This window comes from Alosa alosa, chromosome 22 (assembly GCF_017589495.1).
Source record: "Alosa alosa isolate M-15738 ecotype Scorff River chromosome 22, AALO_Geno_1.1, whole genome shotgun sequence".
In the NCBI taxonomy this organism is placed as follows: Eukaryota; Metazoa; Chordata; class Actinopteri; order Clupeiformes; family Clupeidae; genus Alosa; species Alosa alosa.
In genome coordinates, this window is record NC_063210.1 from 27,276,467 (window position 1) to 27,296,050 (window position 19,584).

At 43.6% G+C, this 19,584-nt stretch overlaps 1 protein-coding gene and 1 pseudogene across 1 annotated transcript in view; one reads left to right on the forward strand and one right to left on the reverse strand.

Moving 5' to 3' along the window:
• Positions 1-6,808, forward strand: part of LOC125287217 (zinc finger protein 271-like) — a 24,808-nt gene extending 18,000 nt beyond the window's left edge. The window contains exon 9 of the mRNA XM_048232777.1: positions 4,580-6,808. Within this exon, the coding sequence (XP_048088734.1) occupies positions 4,580-5,754 (1,175 nt within the window). The 3' untranslated portion in view covers positions 5,755-6,808. The remainder of the gene's footprint in view (positions 1-4,579) is intronic.
• On the reverse strand, positions 6,388-19,144 carry LOC125287536 (annotated as a pseudogene).
• Positions 19,145-19,584: the final 440 nt, after the last annotated feature.

A 19,584-nucleotide genomic window follows, 5' to 3' on the forward strand; every position in this document is an offset into this window, starting at 1 on the left:
TACCTATTCCGCTCTAGTGCTTGCTGGTGTGAGTGATCCAGCCTGGAGCAGATTGACTGGCTCTTCCCCGAGGCAATGTTGACAAACTCAGCTGCGCGTAGTTGGGCACTTGCATGTGCTGCTGTTCCCAAGTGTCTCGAAACATTTTCTTTGGCATTGCTCCAGTCAGTAAGAGCCTTTGTTGTCAAAACCACGTCCTCAGATGAGAAAATCATACGTGAAACACAAAATACGCCATCAGCACTCAGCACTCACTATAACGCAGAGTGGGGTAAAGGCCCTCTTCGAAAAACTCCTCTGGCATCTTCCGTTGCTTCCCACAAATATTTCTACTTGGAGCCGTCCAACCTCTAGGGGGTTTGAAACGTGACTGTAATACTTTAAGCTTCACAGAATCAGGAGGTCCTTTTCAGTTCATCAGCTTTAACACTGCCGATATCATAAACACCACGGATGATTGCAGTGTAGATAGGACTGCTAGGCAGTCATCAACAACATGCGAAGCAGGAGAATATAGCAGGCTAGCTTCGGAGGTCACATCAATGCTAGGGACCAAGACCAAGGGGGATTCACCCACATCTTCACTAGAAGAAATTATGTTTGAAGAAGACACACTGCCCAGGCTTGTGTAGCTGTCCGCTCCATCTCTGTCACCGTCACATAGGCCTACCGTTCGCTTTGGCTGCTGTGTCGACAATTCATTTCTTTTAAACCAGTCTGAAGCAGGATCACCTAGATGGCGACAATTGTTAGCTTCAGAGATGCAGCAGAGGACTGGTGATCTTCCAGTATTCCTGCTGCTAGAAGTGACGGTAGAGGAAAATCTCACTGCTGTCAGTGTCAGCATCACTGCTAACAGTACGTCTTTTAACGTTGTTAAATGCCTGAAAAATATTAATCTGCTGTTGTTTTCTTTTCATGATGATTTAGGCTATTCTATGAATGAATACAACGTTGTTTTTAAGCGCCAGAATTGACCCATCCAAAGCCACGCCCGAAAACTGCCACAGGCCAATCGTTATCATGTCATAATATACGTTTTCATAATTTTATAGACTATGGTTTGCACGCCATATTCCGGTTTTATTCGGAATAATGCCAATATTCATATTGCACGAGTCAATAAATATATGCTAGTTGTCACACAAGTTTGTTTTATTGTTGTAGGCTAATATTGAATTTCACAAATAAAGCCGTGAAAATTGTACGCACAGTGCGTACAGGATTACGCCTGGCGGCGCCACTGCATATACACACACAGACACATACACTCTCACACACACACACTCACACTCACATACACTCTCACACACACACACACACACACACACACACACTCACACTCACATACACTCTCACACACACACACACACACACACACACACACACACTCACACTCACACTCACATACACACACACACACACACACACACACACACACTCACACTCACACTCACACACACACACACACACACACACACACACAATCTCTCTCTTACACATACATGTACACACACACACACACACACTCAGTAAGTAGCTGACAGTGTAAATGCCTTAAAATATTGTCAACTTTAAAAGTCATTTTTCTCTTAATTGCAGTGATTGGAGAGGAAAATGATTAATGCAAGTTATACCCGGAGACATAAAATGCTCTTTTCTGATTGGCTGGTGGGGTGGCTTAATTCTGTACGGGTCATTACATAGCAACTCAGACAACATCCAGGACAATGTTGCTGCACCGTCTAAAAACTAAGACCTGTAAAATATTTTTTGTTAAATTACAATGTTTTCATAAATCCTTGATATTGAATCCCTTGATATTGTATCAAAACCTAAAGTGTCATTGCATTTTTTGGTAATGGACATAGGACTAAAATGGTATGTGGGGTAGCTAGTAGCAACACGAAAAAAGCTCAGTTTATTTTTATTAGTCATTTTGTGTGTAAAGTGCCTGTGATGTACCATGGTTCATTCACACACTCACTTGGTTACATTATCAATGCGCAAAACAATGATTTTGACTCAATTTATTTATCTATGGTACAACATTGGCACTTTGTACACTAAATGCCCATTCACTGAGCTACTTTCACATAGATTTTCAAGTGCCTGCTAGCTATCCCACATATCATTTTAGTCCTATAAAAAATGCCCCTGGTTTATTCCTTCAAATATGTAAGCCCATTATATGTGGAGAGCTCAAATATTGGCACAACATTAATAACATATGTAACGAAAAAAAAGATTGATATCAAAAACTAGTTCATACTACCCTAAATGTCACCCTTTCTGCAATGATATCAAATGCGTACAGAAACTAGTTCATACTATCCTTAATGTCACCCTTTTTGCAATGTTTACAAATCTAGAAAACCAATGAGAATGCCGTACAAACCTTTAATGGTTCAGTCACACTAAGAACATGTTTGTCTTAACCCTACAAAGTTTGGGCTGCCTATGAATACTTTTCACAATAATTTCAAGGGCTGAAAATAATATGAATTGAAGACAAGGTTTCAAAAAATCTGAGACGGTTCAGCAACAACCTTATCTGATTGGACACGGAATGGCAAAGGGAAAAAAAACTCTTTTCTGATTGGCTGGTGGGGTGGCTAGTTATTCTGAATATCGGGACACCTATGAAGTAGATTTGGTAAAAAAAAGTTTAATCACCGTTCCGTATCAATGTTCTTTTGAATGGGAACCAAAACAACCATAGTAAACGGCAGTTGAACTAGAAAGCAGGCTTAGCAACAATGGAATCAGCTGTAAACAAGCTCCAACAAACTATCCACTGTTTTCACTGTCGGGACCAAAGAAAGTAGTACAACAAACTCGGCTTCTTTTTAACCTGAACTGCTTGTATGCTATAAAGGCATGATTATTGCCTATATACATAGTGGCAACTATGACAAGCGGGGTAACGGCCTTCTCAGTGCACTGAATTAATGGAGGAAGCTCCTGTCTGCGCCGGCTTGTCCATTAATTCCGTATATCGTGTCACCTCGGCAGCCGGTGTCCTTACATAATGTCCATACTCTCATAGGATTTGTTTTTTATTTTTTTAACAGGTGGAGTTTATGACAATGTTATGCAATGCATGTTGTGGAGAGATTTAAGGATCATGTTTTAATACGGTGTCATGTTTAGCATGTTTCTCCTAGAAAGCACAGTCCAAGCAGACTACGCATCGTGTTTAAGGATCATGTTTTAATACAGTGTCATGTTTAGCATGTTTCTCCTAGAGAGCACAGTCCAAGCAGACTACGCATCGTGTCTACACTCCTCAGCTGAGGCTCGAATCCAACCAACCCCTGGGGATCAATAAAGTATCTATCTATCTATCTATCACACCAACGCGATTATTGGCCGTCGGACAGTCGTGCAAGGTCGGTGACTCGAGTCAGTTTGGTGTGTCCCGTCCCGTCGTCAGTCGGAGTTCATTTTGGCCGCAGGCGGCCTCAATGACAAATCTGATTGGTGGAGTGCGATCAATGACAAATCTGATTGGTGGAGTGCTAGCCCTTGACTAAATATTATCTTGGATTAGTATGACCATTAGCCCTAGTCAGCCATGTAAGTTATGAACCCATTTTGATAAACTATCCTAACATACTTTAACTAGACTAGCACACAGTTGCTGAACATATGTTATTTCAGATTAGTTTGCAATAATATACAAGTATAACGAAGTCCTTAGCTGCTAGCTAGCTAGCGAACATCACTAGCAGTGCCCATTCATTTTCCGTTTACTGTGCTACCGTTACCGCTAGCTAGCTCTGTTAAAGGCACACTATGCAGGTTTTTTAGCTTAATATGCAAGTTTAGCTTAATGTACCTTCATTTAACAGCTTCAGTCTCATTGGAATGGTTATGACTTTTTTTCGGGTTGAATGGTGGCCGTGTCGCTTCCCCCTAGCGCCTGTGAGCGGAAAAACCGCCGACGGCCTCAGTGTCAGGAAGTATACAGAGTGTAACGAATTGCTTTACTGCATTCAAATACACATACACGCCAGGCACCGGCTAGAAAAAGGTAGCAATGGTGTTTCTCAGACATTCGTCATGACAGCCAGCTAAAAAGAAGCAAAAACCGAGAAAACGGTAAGGAAATTGCCAATCCTGCATAGTTTACCTTTAACGGCCAAAATAAATGATTTATTCTGTGTCTGAAAGAGTATTTCATTGACATCACACACAAGCAAAGACAATAAAATAGTACAGAATATATATTTATATTTTCTTATTGCTTAATAAGAGAAGTCCGAAAGGAGTGCCATTTCGTTCCATTGGCGAATCTTTTGATTAATCTAGACTCTTCCCCAATTCAAATCTTTTAGCGCTGCCTGCTGTTATGGAAATGTATTACGTCTCGCGCACGCACAGAACGTACGCTCGGTGTCGCTTCGGTGTTCCGAGGCACTCTTTTGATCCACTCGGGGAGACGGGAGCCGACTGATCAGTCAGACTGCTTTTCTGACGACGGTCTGCTGTTGGGTTGGTGTGTCCTGGCCCTAAGGAAGGTGTTTGTGTGCGTGTGTGCGCGTAGGCTTCTCATTGGCGTTTTGTTCTCTCCCAGGAACGCGTGCGTCCTACCGTTCCCGCTGTGGGAGGGGCTTCCCGAGTGCCGAAAAGCTGAAATCCCACCAGCGCGATCACGTCAGCGACAAGCTGTTCTTCTGCGCACACTGTGGTAAGAGCTTCCTGACCGCCGAAAAGCTGAAATCCCACCAGCGCGATCACGTCAGCGACAAGCTGTTCTTCTGCGCACACTGTGGTAAGAGCTTCCTGACCGCCGGAAAGCTGAAATGCCACCAGCGCAACCATCACAAAGGGAAAAGCTACAAATGCGCCCGGTGCGCAAAGGCGTTCCCCGAGAAAGAGGCGCTTAAAGAGCACAGGCGTACGCACAGACCTCACCAGTGCTCGCAGTGCGGCAAGACCTTCACCTTCAGCGGAGATCTCCGACGACACCAGCGCATTCACACGGGCGAGCGGCCGTACACCTGCGACCACTGTGACAAGAGTTTCATCGACCTGGGAAAACTGAAAAAACACCTGCGGACCCACACGGGAGAGAGACCATTCCGCTGCGGCCAGTGCGACAAGAGCTTCACCGTTAACGGAGACCTCGTAAGACACACGCGCATTCATACAGGAGAGAGACCGTACAGCTGCACGCTGTGTAGTGGGAAATTCATCGATGCGGGAAAACTGAAGAAACACATGCGCACGCACACCGGAGAGAGACCACACCACTGCGGCCAGTGTGGCAAGAGCTTCGCTCGGGCGGACACTCTCAAGAAGCACCAACAGGCCCACAAAGGAGAGAAACCATACCTCTGCACGCAGTGCGGCAAGGGCTTCACGGCGCTGTCAAGCATGAAGCTCCACCAGCAGATTCACGCCGGGGAGAAACCATACCTCTGCAACCAGTGCGGCATGAGCTTCAGCCAGGAGGACAGCCTCAGGAAGCACGCGCGCACTCACACCGGAGAGAAGCCGTTCGAGTGCGAGGAGTGCGGCAAGCGCTTCGGCCGCAAGGACAGTCTCAAGCTGCACCAGCGCACGCACACGGGAGAGAAACCGCACCGCTGCTCCCTGTGTAGCAAGAGCTTCGCCCAGGTGGGCACGCTCGCGTCACACCTGCGCACGCATACAGGAGAGAAGCCGCACCGCTGCAACCAGTGTGACAAGGGCTTCACCAGAGAGACCTACCTCAGGCAACACCAGCGCACTCACATTCATATATGAGTCTGCCTACATACACACACACAGACAGGTTTTTTAACCTTATAGGAGTTTTTTTGAAGAGACCGTTTTTCATTTACGGTGGAATGTTGATTGCGGATTTAACATTAATAATCCTGTCCAAAATGATGCATAAAGATAAAGGTTTTGTTTGTGTTTGTGACCTGTTCAAGATATGTGCTGTAATAATCATGCTTTGAAATTGCCATGTTTTTTTCTGTTGATCTTATGTCATATTTGTAAGTCTCACACTGTCCATATCTGTCCATAAAACTTGCCGGAAGTCATAATTTAAGGGCTTATTTTTTTTTTTAAACAGTCTAACGAGGGTCCCCCATTTCTTGACTGGATTACCAACTGTCTGCAACTGACAGTACCACTGCTGGAAAATTTCTAGGGGAAACACTAGTAAAAGTTTACTAAATGTTACCTCACTATTAAATCACAAATATAATCTGTCACTGATTACTTGATCAGAAAAAAACACATTAACAAAAAGGATGTAATACCAATTAATTTAATATGTTGAAACATGTCTGAGGTGTTTACAGAAAGCATGTGCAGGATTAGGCTGCTTCCTCTGTTTCAACAATCACCTGTTGTGGATCCTGGGGGGAGGAGGGGGGAGATGGGCTCTTATAGTGGATCCTGTTCAAGATGGGGTGAGATGGGCTCGTAATTTTGATCCTGTTCAAGATAGGGTGAGATGGGCTCGTAATTTGGATCCTGTTCAAGATGGGGTGAGATGGGCTCGTAATTTGGATCCTGTTCAAGATGGGGGGAGGTGAATGGGTAGATATTACATATTTAAAGGATTTAAAAGATTTCAATGTTAAACATTATCATCAAATCAGTGTGCAATTGAGCCTCTATCTAAATAAATGTTATTTAATTATTATTATCAACAGATTCACCAACCCAGTAAGTTGTCAGCTTACATATGAATGCTTCCGTTCACTGTAATGCCTCCCTTTGGTCAAGCAATTAAGGACAATCAAATCACAAAGAAATGTGACCTGCAGATAAGAAGAAATCAAAATAAACTCATAGAAACATTTGACGTCTGCAGCATGTCTTGTAATTTGCAGCATGTAGCTCTCTCTCTCTTTATCTCTCTCCCCCCTCCTTTCTCCCCGTCTCTCTCTCTCTCTCTCTCTCTATATATGTCTCTCTCTCTGTCTCTCTCTCTGCGTGTCTGTGCGCTTCAACACTTACCAAGCCGAGGAGACCCAAACCAGCCCCTACGTTGACCAGTGTTGGAACAATATTAAATTTGCCAGCCTGGAATAAAATTAGAGCTTAAATTGTGTTATAGAACATATCCAAATGATTCTGATCTTTAGTGATCACCACAACAGCATAGCCCTCTCACCTGTCCAAATACCATAATGTCAAAGCGAATTCCATATCCTTTGATTAAAGTTCTGGTTTTCTGGTCCTTATTGTGATATTTTGCATACCTGTGACAAGAGCAACAGCGTAATCAGGTGGTGTGAAATGTAGGCGACATTGTCGTTGACAGGGACAGATTGATTTTCATTTTCAGTTCGTTCTTTGCAAAAACAGTTTTTGTTCCTGTTCCAGTGTTCCAAGGCCTCTCCTCTAAATGGTAACCGGTTAGAACGTTACAGAAGAACAGTTAATAACGTTCCAGTGTTCCAAGGCCTCTCCTCTAAATGGTAACCGGTTAGAACGTTACAGAAGAACAGTTAATAACGTTCCAGTGTTCCAAGGCCTCCCCTCTAAAGGGGAACCGGTTAGAACGTTACAGAAGAACAGTTAATAACGTTCCAGTGTTCCAAGGCCTCTCCTCTAAATGGTAACTGGTTATAACGGGGTTTTTTTTTTAACCTTTATTTAACCAGGTTAGTCTCATTGAGATATAAAATCTCTTTTTCAAGAGAGACCTGGCCAAGAGATAGCAGAACAAATACACAAATCACAAACACAAAACAAACACAAAAGAGGCAAAGACAACTCAAGTGCATTCCAGATTAAATAATAGCGCCATTAATTAAAACATTTGCACTGAATGGACTCGGAAACGGTTCTATGGCTTCAACAACACCTTTAAAATCATTTAAGGAAATTAGACACTGTAGTTTGAGTGTTTTCTGTTCCAAGCAGAAGGTGCAGCAAACATTAAAGCACTCTTGAAACGTTACAGAAGAACGGTTCATAACGTTCCTTTAAAGTTGACATTGCCTTTACAAATCGTGGCCGGTGGCACGATACTATAGGCTTTTTGCTGCCCATGCAACAGCCTTGAAGGTTAAATCAAAGCACATTAAATCATGGCTAACTCTTAAAAACACTGGGCTTGAATTCAGGTGTGGGGCGAGATTTGAAAGTAGCAATTAGCCTATATAATATTAGATCTTCAAAAATGTTTGCTAACTTCAGGCACAGAAAATGTCCTTGTTTTAAGCCCTGTAATCAATAGCCTAATGTCACACAATGTTTCAGTTATTTTAGGCAATATACTTTGAACAGGCAGTTAGATGTGTTGGATGTGAAAATAATTTTTATCAACTAGTAGGTCTAGGGTTAAACAGGGGAGACACTGATGCATAAAATCTGACTAAATTCATCCTATAAGGTGTCTGGGGAACACTGTGTGGGCAGGTCACTTTTAATTGGAACAATAAATACAGTTATTAACCGGTTATCTAAAATTGGAAGTAGTGTTTTCCGTCCGGAACCAGGGAAATTGGTTTTGTTCCCGTTTTCGGTGACGTTCATCCGAAAATTGTGTTCATTTCCGGTTTTCGTTTCTAATCCCTGGTCATTGAATTCACAATCTATGGAACCCTACCTGAAATTATATCCTGTTGCAACTGTGCCTCCTCTGTGTTTGTCAATACGCCGGAATTTGTATTGTGGCACACACCACCTGTCTGCCCAGTCCAGGTCACAGTCCCATCTGATCTGGAACGCCATCACTCCACCCTAACAACACAGAGGTCACTTGTGAAAGGCATTCATTCAGAATGTGCTCCTGAAAAAGACTGTGACGCCCCTCTGCTGCCCCCCTACGGGCCATCTGCCGTTTTCCGTGGTGGCCACCCGGGCAGGTTGGCGGCTTGCAGTGGGGAGACTAATTAAGGGAGATTGGCCTCACCTGGCGCAGTGGGGAGACTAATTAAGGGAGATTGGCCTCACCTGGCGCAGTGGGGAGACTAATTAAGGGAGATTGGCCTCACCTGGCGCCGGTGTAGGCCTATATATATAGATCATCGCCATCCCTTGTATCTCTCTCTCGCTCTCTCTCCCACCGTTCAGACACATTTTTGACACACCGCACTGCAAACCACTGCTACTCACTTACATATGACCAACACGCAGCCATCCACTTAATTTTCACCCCCTAGACATTACCATTCATTATAGCTCACTTTAAATAAATATAATGCATTTATAATTGGAATCTGCTGTCAGCCTCTTTTGTGTTGTGCCATGAGCCGGGCGTAACAAAGACCTTTATGTGAATTGACCGCAATTTGATATTATTAATTGATATTATTAATTGATATTATTAATTGATATTATGTGAATAATAGATATTAGAACATTGCAGATCTCAGTACGACATAAGGAGACCCACCGGTGGAACCAACCCATGTCACTCAATGTTTTTATAGAACATTGCAGATCTCAGTACGACATAAGGAGACCCACCGGTGGAACCAACCCATGTCACTCAATGTTTTTATAGAACATTGCAGATCTCAGTACGACATAAGGAGACCCACCGGTGGAACCAACCCATGTCACTCAATGTTTTTATAGAACATTGCAGAACAGATCGACTCCCTCCCTTCTTTCCTAGAGAATAAAACTGCCTAAATTCATAATGTTACATGAATCGCCATTCCATGGTCTGGAAGTCCTCCTCTGCCTCTTCTATGATGTCTTTGAGCCTGAAGATCGGGCATTCTGGGTCGGTAGAGCGGTTAAAGACACAGTGCTCCAAATAGGAGCTGTTTACATGTGGAAGGACGTTCCTTCTGCAATCAGAAAGACAACATGGTGCATTATTTACCACATCACTATTTATTGCATGCTTAATACTGTATGAATGCCTTTGAAGTTGAATTATCCGGTTCCTTAAATTGAAAACATTGAAACATTCATTTACAAAACCAAACAATGTCTAGGTGCGTCATCAGATCAGGACATACAGTACCCTCCAGAATTATTGGCACCTCTGCTAAAGTTGATTAAAAAATGGGTATAAAAATAATCTGTTATTATTCACCTATGACACCCCATAAAGTTGGAGAATACAAAGCAAGGGATTTAAGACCGTTGGTCAGATTCCTAGGTCCACACTTGTGCATTCTCCTCTTTGACTGACCCCACTTGTTTCTATGGAGTTCAGATCAGGGGACTGAGATGGCAATGGCCGAAACTTGATTTTGTGTTCAGCAAACAATATCTGTTTTGATCTGGACGATTGATTTGGTTCATTGACCTGATGAATGATCCAATCATGACTAACTTTTAGTGTCTTGTCTTAAAAATGTTCAGGTTTTTCTTGTTGTTCATGATGCCATGCACCTTAATTAGGTTCCCAAGGCCTTAGGGAATAAAAACAGCCCCACAATAGCACAGCCCCTCCACCATAATTCTCATTAGGCATGGGGTTCTTTTCAGTATAGCCATTCTTCTATCTATCTAATTTTCATTTCATCTGACAATAGACCACACTTCCAGACAAAGTCACTGTACCATTCAGTAACTCCTGCCGTTTACATTGGTAATTAAATGACTGGACAGGCTGTTACCTGGCATGCCCTCTAAATAAGCTATTAGCAATGAGGTCACTTTTGAAGATTTTTGAGGGGACTTGGTGACCCCAAGATGACACCTTTGTCTGTAACTCTCCAATAGTGGCTCTTATGGATTTTTTTGCCTATCTTACCATCCTCCATACTGTACGTGGGGGCAAGATAACCTTGGGTCTTTGTCCAAGCATGTTTGTCACATTTCCAGTTGATTAGAACCATTTAATCATTGTCTTAACTACAGGCCTTTTCAACAAAGTACCTAGTTTATATAGACATGCCCTGACTTACAAATGTCAACACACTTTTTCATTTAAATTTAGTGTATTCTCTTGTCTTTCTGTTGTTGAAAAATGATGAATGAGGATTTAGTGTCTGCCACTTTATTTTCATACCTTAGTGAAAAAGAAAGTCATGAACTACTTTTGAATGTTCACAGACACTCTGATTAACTTCAATAAGTTGAAATTAGATAGGAAAATGCTTCTGTTAGGTTTTGCATATAAGATTTTGCCAATATTTGTGAGCAACGTGTTTTTGTTAAAAATATTTATTTCTTTATGAGATTTTCCTTTTTCTCAGAATAAATTGTCTTCCATTCAAGAGTCCCCTCTATTCCCCTGCCCCATCTCCTTTTGTAAAGCCACCTTGGGTTACTTGAAAGGCGCTATATAAAACCAAGTTATTATTATTATTATTATTATTATTATTATTATTATTAAGATTTTTCCTCATTGTTTTCATTGTGAGAGTACAATGAATCATCAAAAGATTATTTTTTATACCTGTTTTTAGTTTTAGTTACTTTACCCAAGGTGCCAATAATTCTGGAGGGTACTGTATCAGACTACTTTAACTAACTTGTTAAATTAAATTAAATTACGTACTTGATGAAGTTGAACTTTGGAAATTGGATGTTGTTCTTCACCAGCACTGTGAAATGTTCTGTGCCTGCTAACACTGGAGGACTAGAGCAACAAGCAAACATAGCCATCAGGTTTCAAACATGACATCAACAACAACCACAACAAACCTCTCACTTCCCCTGCAGTTCTGACTACACAAAATAATTCACTTTAACGTATCTGTTCTCCTCATTCAATGAATCCATCCATGACACAAACAAACTTACTTGGGTGGTTTATCGCCTCTTTCCAAGGGACACCAGGCAAAGATCTCACATGCGATTTAAGTTCACACATTTACCTGTCTGCATACCTGTGGAAAGTGAAGGAGCCAAAACAAATGACTCTTTAAAGGTTACCATATAGCACACACAATAAAAGCACATTAACAATATTCTGCCATAAATGAAAAAGCACTGTCTCGCTCACCATTGCTTCTCAGACCTCTTATTCCAACTTTGCAGTCCTTGTCTGAGGAGCAAGTAGAAGCTACGCTCGGGATCTGAGTGGACAGAGTAGTGCACACAAACTATAAGATGATCTTTAAAACTCGAAGAAATAAATCCATATACATATACATTTTAAATAGAATGCAAAGTCTGATGATGCAAGTAACACATGACTGGCAACTGGCCTCCATAGCAACTGGCCTCCATAGCAACTGGCCTCCATCTATGAACAATTGTTTCTTTTTTTTACTTCCTTGGTGTCCTTCTCCGAGCCAACCCACTAAATTAAAGTTTCCTGTCGGTCCTGGTGCCACCCCACTAAATTAAAGTTTCCTGGTGCCACCCCACTAAATAAGGTTCCTGGTGCCACCCCACTAAATTAAGGTTCCTGGTGCCAACCCACTAAATTAAAGTTTCCTGTCGGTCCTGGTGCCACCCCACTAAATTAAAGTTTCCTGGTGCCACCCCACTAAATAAGGTTCCTGGTGCCAACCCACTAAATTAAGGTTCCTGGTGCCAACCCACTAAATTAAAGTTTCCTGTCGGTCCTGGTGCCAACCCACTAAATTAAAGTTTCCTGTCGGTCCTGGTGCCAACCCACTAAATTAAGGTTCCTGGTGCCACCCCACTAAATAAGGTTCCTGGTGCCAACCCACTAAATTAAGGTTCCTGGTGCCACCCCACTAAATTAAGGTTCCTGGTGGTCCTGGTGCCAACAGAACAGAACCTGCCAACTGAGAAGTAAATTCAGACCCTCACTTTTTAATATTGTTAACTTGGACCCCTCATTTTTAACATGTCGAAAGTCACTGTATAAATTAGGGGTGTAACGGTACATGTATTCGTATTGAACCGAAACGGTACGGGCGTCTAGCCTGGTTTTTCCCATGCTGCCTTACGCGCACGATTTTATTCACGCTGCTAGGCAGCCTGGATTCCATGGACTTCGTTTTCACCTCAACGAATGAACCAATCACAGAACGGAGGGAGGGCAGCAAGACGATGACGACACACCGAAGCCTTTACGAGCTACGTACAGACGCATTTGATAGACATTTGTAGCGCCCAATAAACGGCTCTGGGCATTCGTAAACCACGTTTCAAATACAAGAAAATGAATGTCTAGTTCCCATACCCCATCTTAATGAGATGAGGTCTGACGTTAGCCAGGCTAACGGGCGTCACGGTTTGGTGCATGTATTTACACGGAGAATACACGGTATAAAAATACATAAAACTTGCGTGCGGATTAATTAATGTAATGCGGAATTACTGTTCAATACGAGAGTTACGAGAGTTCTTTAGCGACACCTAACGCTAATCTGTAGCCTCACCTTAGCTCTGAAGCTCTGATTGGCACCTATGTTATTTTTTTGTCAGGTCGTCGGTCAAGTTAGTCAGTCAGAGATAGCAGCACCTGGCAGCACTAAGCTATGGTGGCGACCCACAAGAGTTAGAGGACCCGCTGGTCTCTTTAAGATCGCAAGTTTGAGAACTTACAGTTACAGTAGTACAAGCGAGAGAGTGGTGGATAAGACAGTTAGTAGATTATTACTGTACACACACTGCATAATATTGAGGCAAATTGTAGACCCTTCCATATACAACTAAACACGGATGTTGAAAGTCTTGCTTGAGTGGATTTTTAAAAATCATTATTCTATGTAATTTGCACTTTCAGAAATAAGAGATGCTGTAGGCCTATTTTCAGTTTTATAGCTGATTGTCTTATTTTGTTTACAAGTTAAAGATGGAGTCTAGGTACTTATTGTACTGTTTACATCTTACACACTTCAGGCTGTTGCAGATAGCTCAGGGGGGAGACTGTATGACACTAGGTGGTACAGCCTGACATGCACAATAAAAGAAAAATAGCTTTCTGCATTTTTGTTTTGCTTTTCCCTTCATTGTACCGAACCATGATGTCCGAACCGAGGTATGAACCGAACCGTGATGTCCGAACCGAGGTAATTGTGTTGTATACTGTTGAAGTAGCTCAACTGTTTTTCTTTCCAGCTAGGTGATTTGTGAGCTTTTTTTTTATTGGTTAAGTGGTCCTTGGTCTGAAAAAGTTTGAGAAACACTGCTCTATGGTCTTGTCTATATAATAGTCTGTGTTTGTGTTTGTTATGTCTACGTGTCCTGGTGGTGGGCTTACAGTATGACATGCTACATTCACCTGTCTATGGTTTGTCATATGTGATGAGCACAGGTGTCATTGTCACCGATGTGGTGAATTGGGTTATTAGTGGGCTGAGTTTTTAAGTGTCCTAACCTTCCATTTGATCTTTGCGGAAGATACGAGAAAAGACGCGGCACGTTGTTACAGTAAGAAAGGAAAGAAGACGGTTTTCTGCAGCTCCAGCCAGAGGGAGAGCGGGCTGTTACCCGCCGTAACCAGTGTGGGCATCAGAGCGGGCATCAGTGTGGGCATCAGAGCGGGCATCAGTGTGGGCATCAGAGCGGGCATCAGTGTGGGCATTAGTGTGGGCATCAGAGCGGGCATTAGTGTGGGCATCAGAGCGGGCTGTTACCCGCCATAACCAGTGTGGGCATCAGAGCGGGCATTAGTGTGGGCATCAGAGCGGGCATTAGTGTGGGCATCAGAGCGGGCTGTTACCCGCCATAACCAGTGTGGGCATCAGAGCGGGCATTAGTGTGGGCATCAGAGCGGGCATTAGTGTGGGCATCAGAGCGGGCATTAGTGTGGGCATCAGAGCGGGCTGTTACCCGCCATAACCAGTGTGGGCATCAGTGTGGGCATCAGAGCGGGCATCAGTGTGGGCAACAGAGCGGGCTGTTACCCGCCATAACCAGTGTGGGCATCAGAGCGGGCATTAGTGTGGGCATCAGAGAGGGCATCAGTGTGGGTATCAGTGTGGGCATTAGTGTGGGCATCAGAGCGGGCATTAGTGTGGGCATCAGAGCGGGCTGTTACCCGCCATAACCAGTGTGGGCATCAGAGCGGGCATTAGTGTGGGCATCAGAGCGGGCATTAGTGTGGGCATCAGAGCGGGCTGTTACCCGCCATAACCAGTGTGGGCATCAGAGCGGGCATCAGTGTGGGCATCAGTGTGGGCATCAGAGCGGGCATCAGTGTGGGCACTGTTACCTGTCGTAATCAGTGTGGGCATCAGAGCGGGCATCAGTGTGGGCATCAGAGCGGGCATCAGTGTGGGCACTGTTACCTGTCGTAATCAGTGTGGGCTTTGCCAACGCCGCCGCTGCAGGGTGTCTCTGTTGCCTAGCGATCTAGTCCAGACGCCCGACTGATAGTCCCCCTTTGCCACGTTGAGCACACGCTCCTTAATCTAAATTTTCATCTGGTCTGCGGTATGGAGAAAGGATTGCACACACACACACAGTGGCTGGTCTGCGGTATGGAGAAAGGATTGCACACACACACACACACACACACGTGGGCTGGTCTGCGGTATGGAGAGGGTTGGCTATTCACTGTGTGGGCTGGGTTGGGCTGGGTTGGGTTGGGTTGGCTTGGAGAGAGGGTTGGCTATTCACTGTGTGGGTTGGGTTGGGTTGGAGAGAGGATTGGCTATTCACTGTGTGCGCTGGGCGATCATTAGAGTTTGGACATTTAAGGAAATATTCTGCGTAGTGTGTTTAATTTGGAGATGGGTTGGGTTGGGATGGGTTGGACTGGGTTGGGTTGGGTTGGGATGGGTTGGACTGGGATGGGATGGGTTGGGTTGGGATGAGGGTGATCGAGTCACATTTTGCACTTTCAGAAATAAGAGATGCTGTAGGCCTATTTTCAGTTTTATAGCTGATTGTCTTATTTTGTTTACAAGTTAAAGATGGAGTCTAGGTACTTATTGTACTGTCTACATCTTACACACTTCAGGCTGTTGCAGATAGCTCAGGGGGGGAGACTGTATGACACTAGGTGGTACAGCCTGACATGCACAATAAAAAAAAATTGCTTTCTGCATTTTTGTTTTGCTTTTCCCTTCATTGTACCGAACCGAGTCACATTTTAAAAGTCTGTGGTTTGGCCCTTGATTTAAAAGAACTGGTTACCTTGGGCTGCAACGGTCGTCAGTGCAGCGTCATGGGCTTCTATTCCATCTTTGTGGTTGACCAACTAAACATAAAAGATGTATTGGGTGTTGATGTTATAGGAGGCTAGGCTAAACCAGGGCCGGCTCTGGGCAGGGGTCAGGGTGGCATTGTGTCTTGCCCACCCAAACAAAGTCAAGAAGTAAAAGTTTTCCCCCCCGGTTTTTTTTTTCCAGTGTGCAGTCTCAAAGCTAGCTTGGGTGTAGAGGAGTTGGTGCTGAGTGCTTGGGTGTAGAGGAGTTGGTGCTGAGTGTAGAGGAGTTGGTGCTGAGTGTAATGGCAGCTAGCTGGTAGCCTACATAGCTGTACAGTAGGCTTATGCGTGTGTGTTAGGTCTGGTACACAGGTGTGCAGTAGGCTTATGCGTGTGTGTTAGGTCTGGTACACAGGTGTGCAGTAGGCTTATGCGTGTGTGTTAGGTCTGGTACACAGGTGTGCAGTAGGCTTATGCGTGTGTGTTAGGTCTGGTACACAGGTGTGCAGTAGGCTTATGCGTGGCTAAACCCCTCTCCTGATGCCTTAAAGGAAAACTGGCCATTTCTCTGTTTCTGTTTTTAAAAATACTCTTTAAAAGGAGCATGATATCACTTTGCAAACCTTCCATATCTTTCAATTTAATCTATTCCTTCATCAGTACACTGACTCTGTTGATTAAGTGGACGGTGCCTATGAGACATGCCATTACCTGCAAAGACAACAGATCAATATGCTGACTTGTCTGTTACATCTCACAGCCTAAACGCTGTATCAGAGATGCTGGTGTGTGTGTGTGTGTGGGGAGCTATGGTGTAATGATATGGTGTGTGTGTGTGTGTGTGTGTGGGAGGTACAGTATGGTGTAATGGTGTATGTAAGGGGGGAGGTGTAGTGTGTGTCGGTGTGTTTGTGTGGGAGCTATGGTGTAATGATATGGTATGGTATGTGTGTGTTTGGGAGCTATGGTGTATGTGTGTGTAAGGGGGTGTACCGTGTGTCAGTGTGTGTGTGTATGTGTGTGTGGGGGTGTAATGGGAGGTGTGGGGGGGCTGTACCTGTGTGTGCGTGTGTGGGGGGACTTGTGTATGTGTAGGGGGGTATGGTGTAATGGGTGTGCGTGCGTGTGTGTGGGGGTAACAGTGTGTGTGTGTGTGTGGGGGTGCCTGTGTGTGTGAGTGAGTGAGTACTGTGTGAGCACTATCACCTACTGGCAACCCTTCACCATCTACAAGTTGATGGGTGGACAGTCACACTAGATGTACTCGTACCATTTAATTTATTTCATGGCCCCCCATGGACACAATATCATGAAACTTGGCATGCCCCCGGAGCCTTTTAGCGTGACCATACACATCAAATTTGGGGCTGTTCATAACATTTCAGCCGAAGACATTAAGAATTCTGTGACTTTTCTAACAGTAATGGACTTTGCTTTGGTAACAGAGTTAACCTGAGAATATTTCCTATACTCAAATGAAATATACTAAATCAAGTGTCCTTCCATGGCGCTTTCTTTTGGGCTTAATGCCATTGAGGGAGGGGGGAAAAACAGCATTTTATGGTAATAGAGTTACGGTAACAGAGTTACAGAACAGCATATTTTAAAACTCTCCTAAAACCCCTTTAGATATATTTTTATTTTTAAATGTGTGTGTGTGTATATATATATATATATATATATATATATATATATATATATATATATATATATATATATATACACACACACACACACATTTCCTGTATATATATATATATATATATAATACCAGGAAATGTGTGCAACAAGAATAGAATAAGAAAGTTGGCAATATCTTTCACAATTACTTTCAGATAAATTCGTTTTTCAAGAGCACAAATCTATACTGCCTGACACTCCACTCATTATCTTCAGAATGCTGTAACCTTTGATCTAGGGCACACAGACACAAACTTTAACCTGTTTTGTAATTTAACTGATTAGTAATCATTCCAGATGTGTTTTGTAGAGATGTTTATTAAAGTTTTTTTTTTTTTTTTTTTACTAGATGTTAACATGCGCGTGATCTTCCCCTAATGTCTGTGTCAGGGAGGATTCCAGTTTTGAAAACCACAGGCCTAGTAGTCGCAAGGACAAGGAGTTATAAGATAAGGACAATGTAACCATTTGCGTTAACTGCCAGACAACATGTTGCCATGGCGCCTCTTACGCGATTAATAACTGGTTGGATTATTCACCTTAGAGAATTGGAGTAGCTCAGATAAGAGATTGGGCTCTTATCAGGTAGCTTCGATAGATTTGAAATGCAACATCAAATCTGTCTAAAACAACTTGTTTGTGTCTAACAACTCCTGCAGCTGTGGTGAGCAACGCGAGCTAGAGCGACCGGGATCGCGCAAGAAAACCAGTAGGTGGAAAAGCCAGAAGGAACACCGGCTGTCCCTGGAGTTTAGAGTGCCGAATGTGTCTATGCTTCGGAATATCGTGATGGAAGCCTACCTGTGGTGGGATTACGTAGTCAGCAACGTCCCAGATCCGGAGGCCGAGGTCAGGTGTGTTTATCACAGCGATACCCCTCACCTTGGTGGTAACTGAACTGAGAATGGAGTCTGTATCTTGGTAACCTTTCTTCCAATAGCAGACATACCTATGCGTAAAACAGATGGAACAGTTTCAAGGCACACATAGGCTTCCATATCAAGTTGAACGTCTCCCAGGTAAATACATGTAAATAATTGTGAAAAATAATATAGGCCAATAGAGTGGAGACTCACCCGATTACATAGATGAGTACTATAAGCTGGATGGTGCGATTGATTGCTCCAACTTTCTTACTCCGTATTCGCAATATTTTTGGTGTTGAATACTCAAAAAATCGCCGAGGGATTGATACGCATATTTGTTTGACTTCATCAAGTGCCATTTTTCTTCAATCAGTCGTATGCGCCGCATATCATCTACCCGCTCCGTAGAGAGGCGCACAGCCTTGGGTGGCGAGGTAGAGGCTACAATCTTGCCATCTGACCTCCTGGTTGTACTTTTTGTTTCCTCTCAAGGTAGCCTCTCCATCCTCTTCTGTCCGGTTATAACAAGGAAGCTTTCTGAGATTCTAAATTTCCTTGAGTGGAGTCGGGTGGAGATTAGCGTGAATATTTATGAACGGAGGTTGTCGTGCGCGCGCGCCTAGCGACCCATTCCTTCCTGCAACAACTCAGCGGTTAGAAGCGTTCTTAAGGTTAGGGGTGTGAGGATTTACACGGGCAACTAGCACGCTAGCTCAGTTCGCCTGCGTTACAGTTGTCAATCCAGGATGAGTAGGAGCGACTAGGACAAACCAGGTGTAAGTAATTCAGGATAGTTGCGCATTCTCGTTTCTCCCCCAAAGAACTCACGATTGGAATAAAAAAGACGCGGAAAATAGCGTCATTCACACAAAGTGAACAACCGATTTTGATAGACTAACAATGAAGTAAAGTTTTCCTTTTTTGAATGGGGAATCATGGCTATTTCTGTAAAACAGCAGGAGTAGGTGTGGCAGACCAACTGAATGCAAATTTACGTATGCACCCACGTGAGTGCATCCTCGTCTCAGCACTCAACGTCATTAAGAAAGCGCTTGCCACTGCAAAGATGCACATAGTATGACTATACCTTTATAT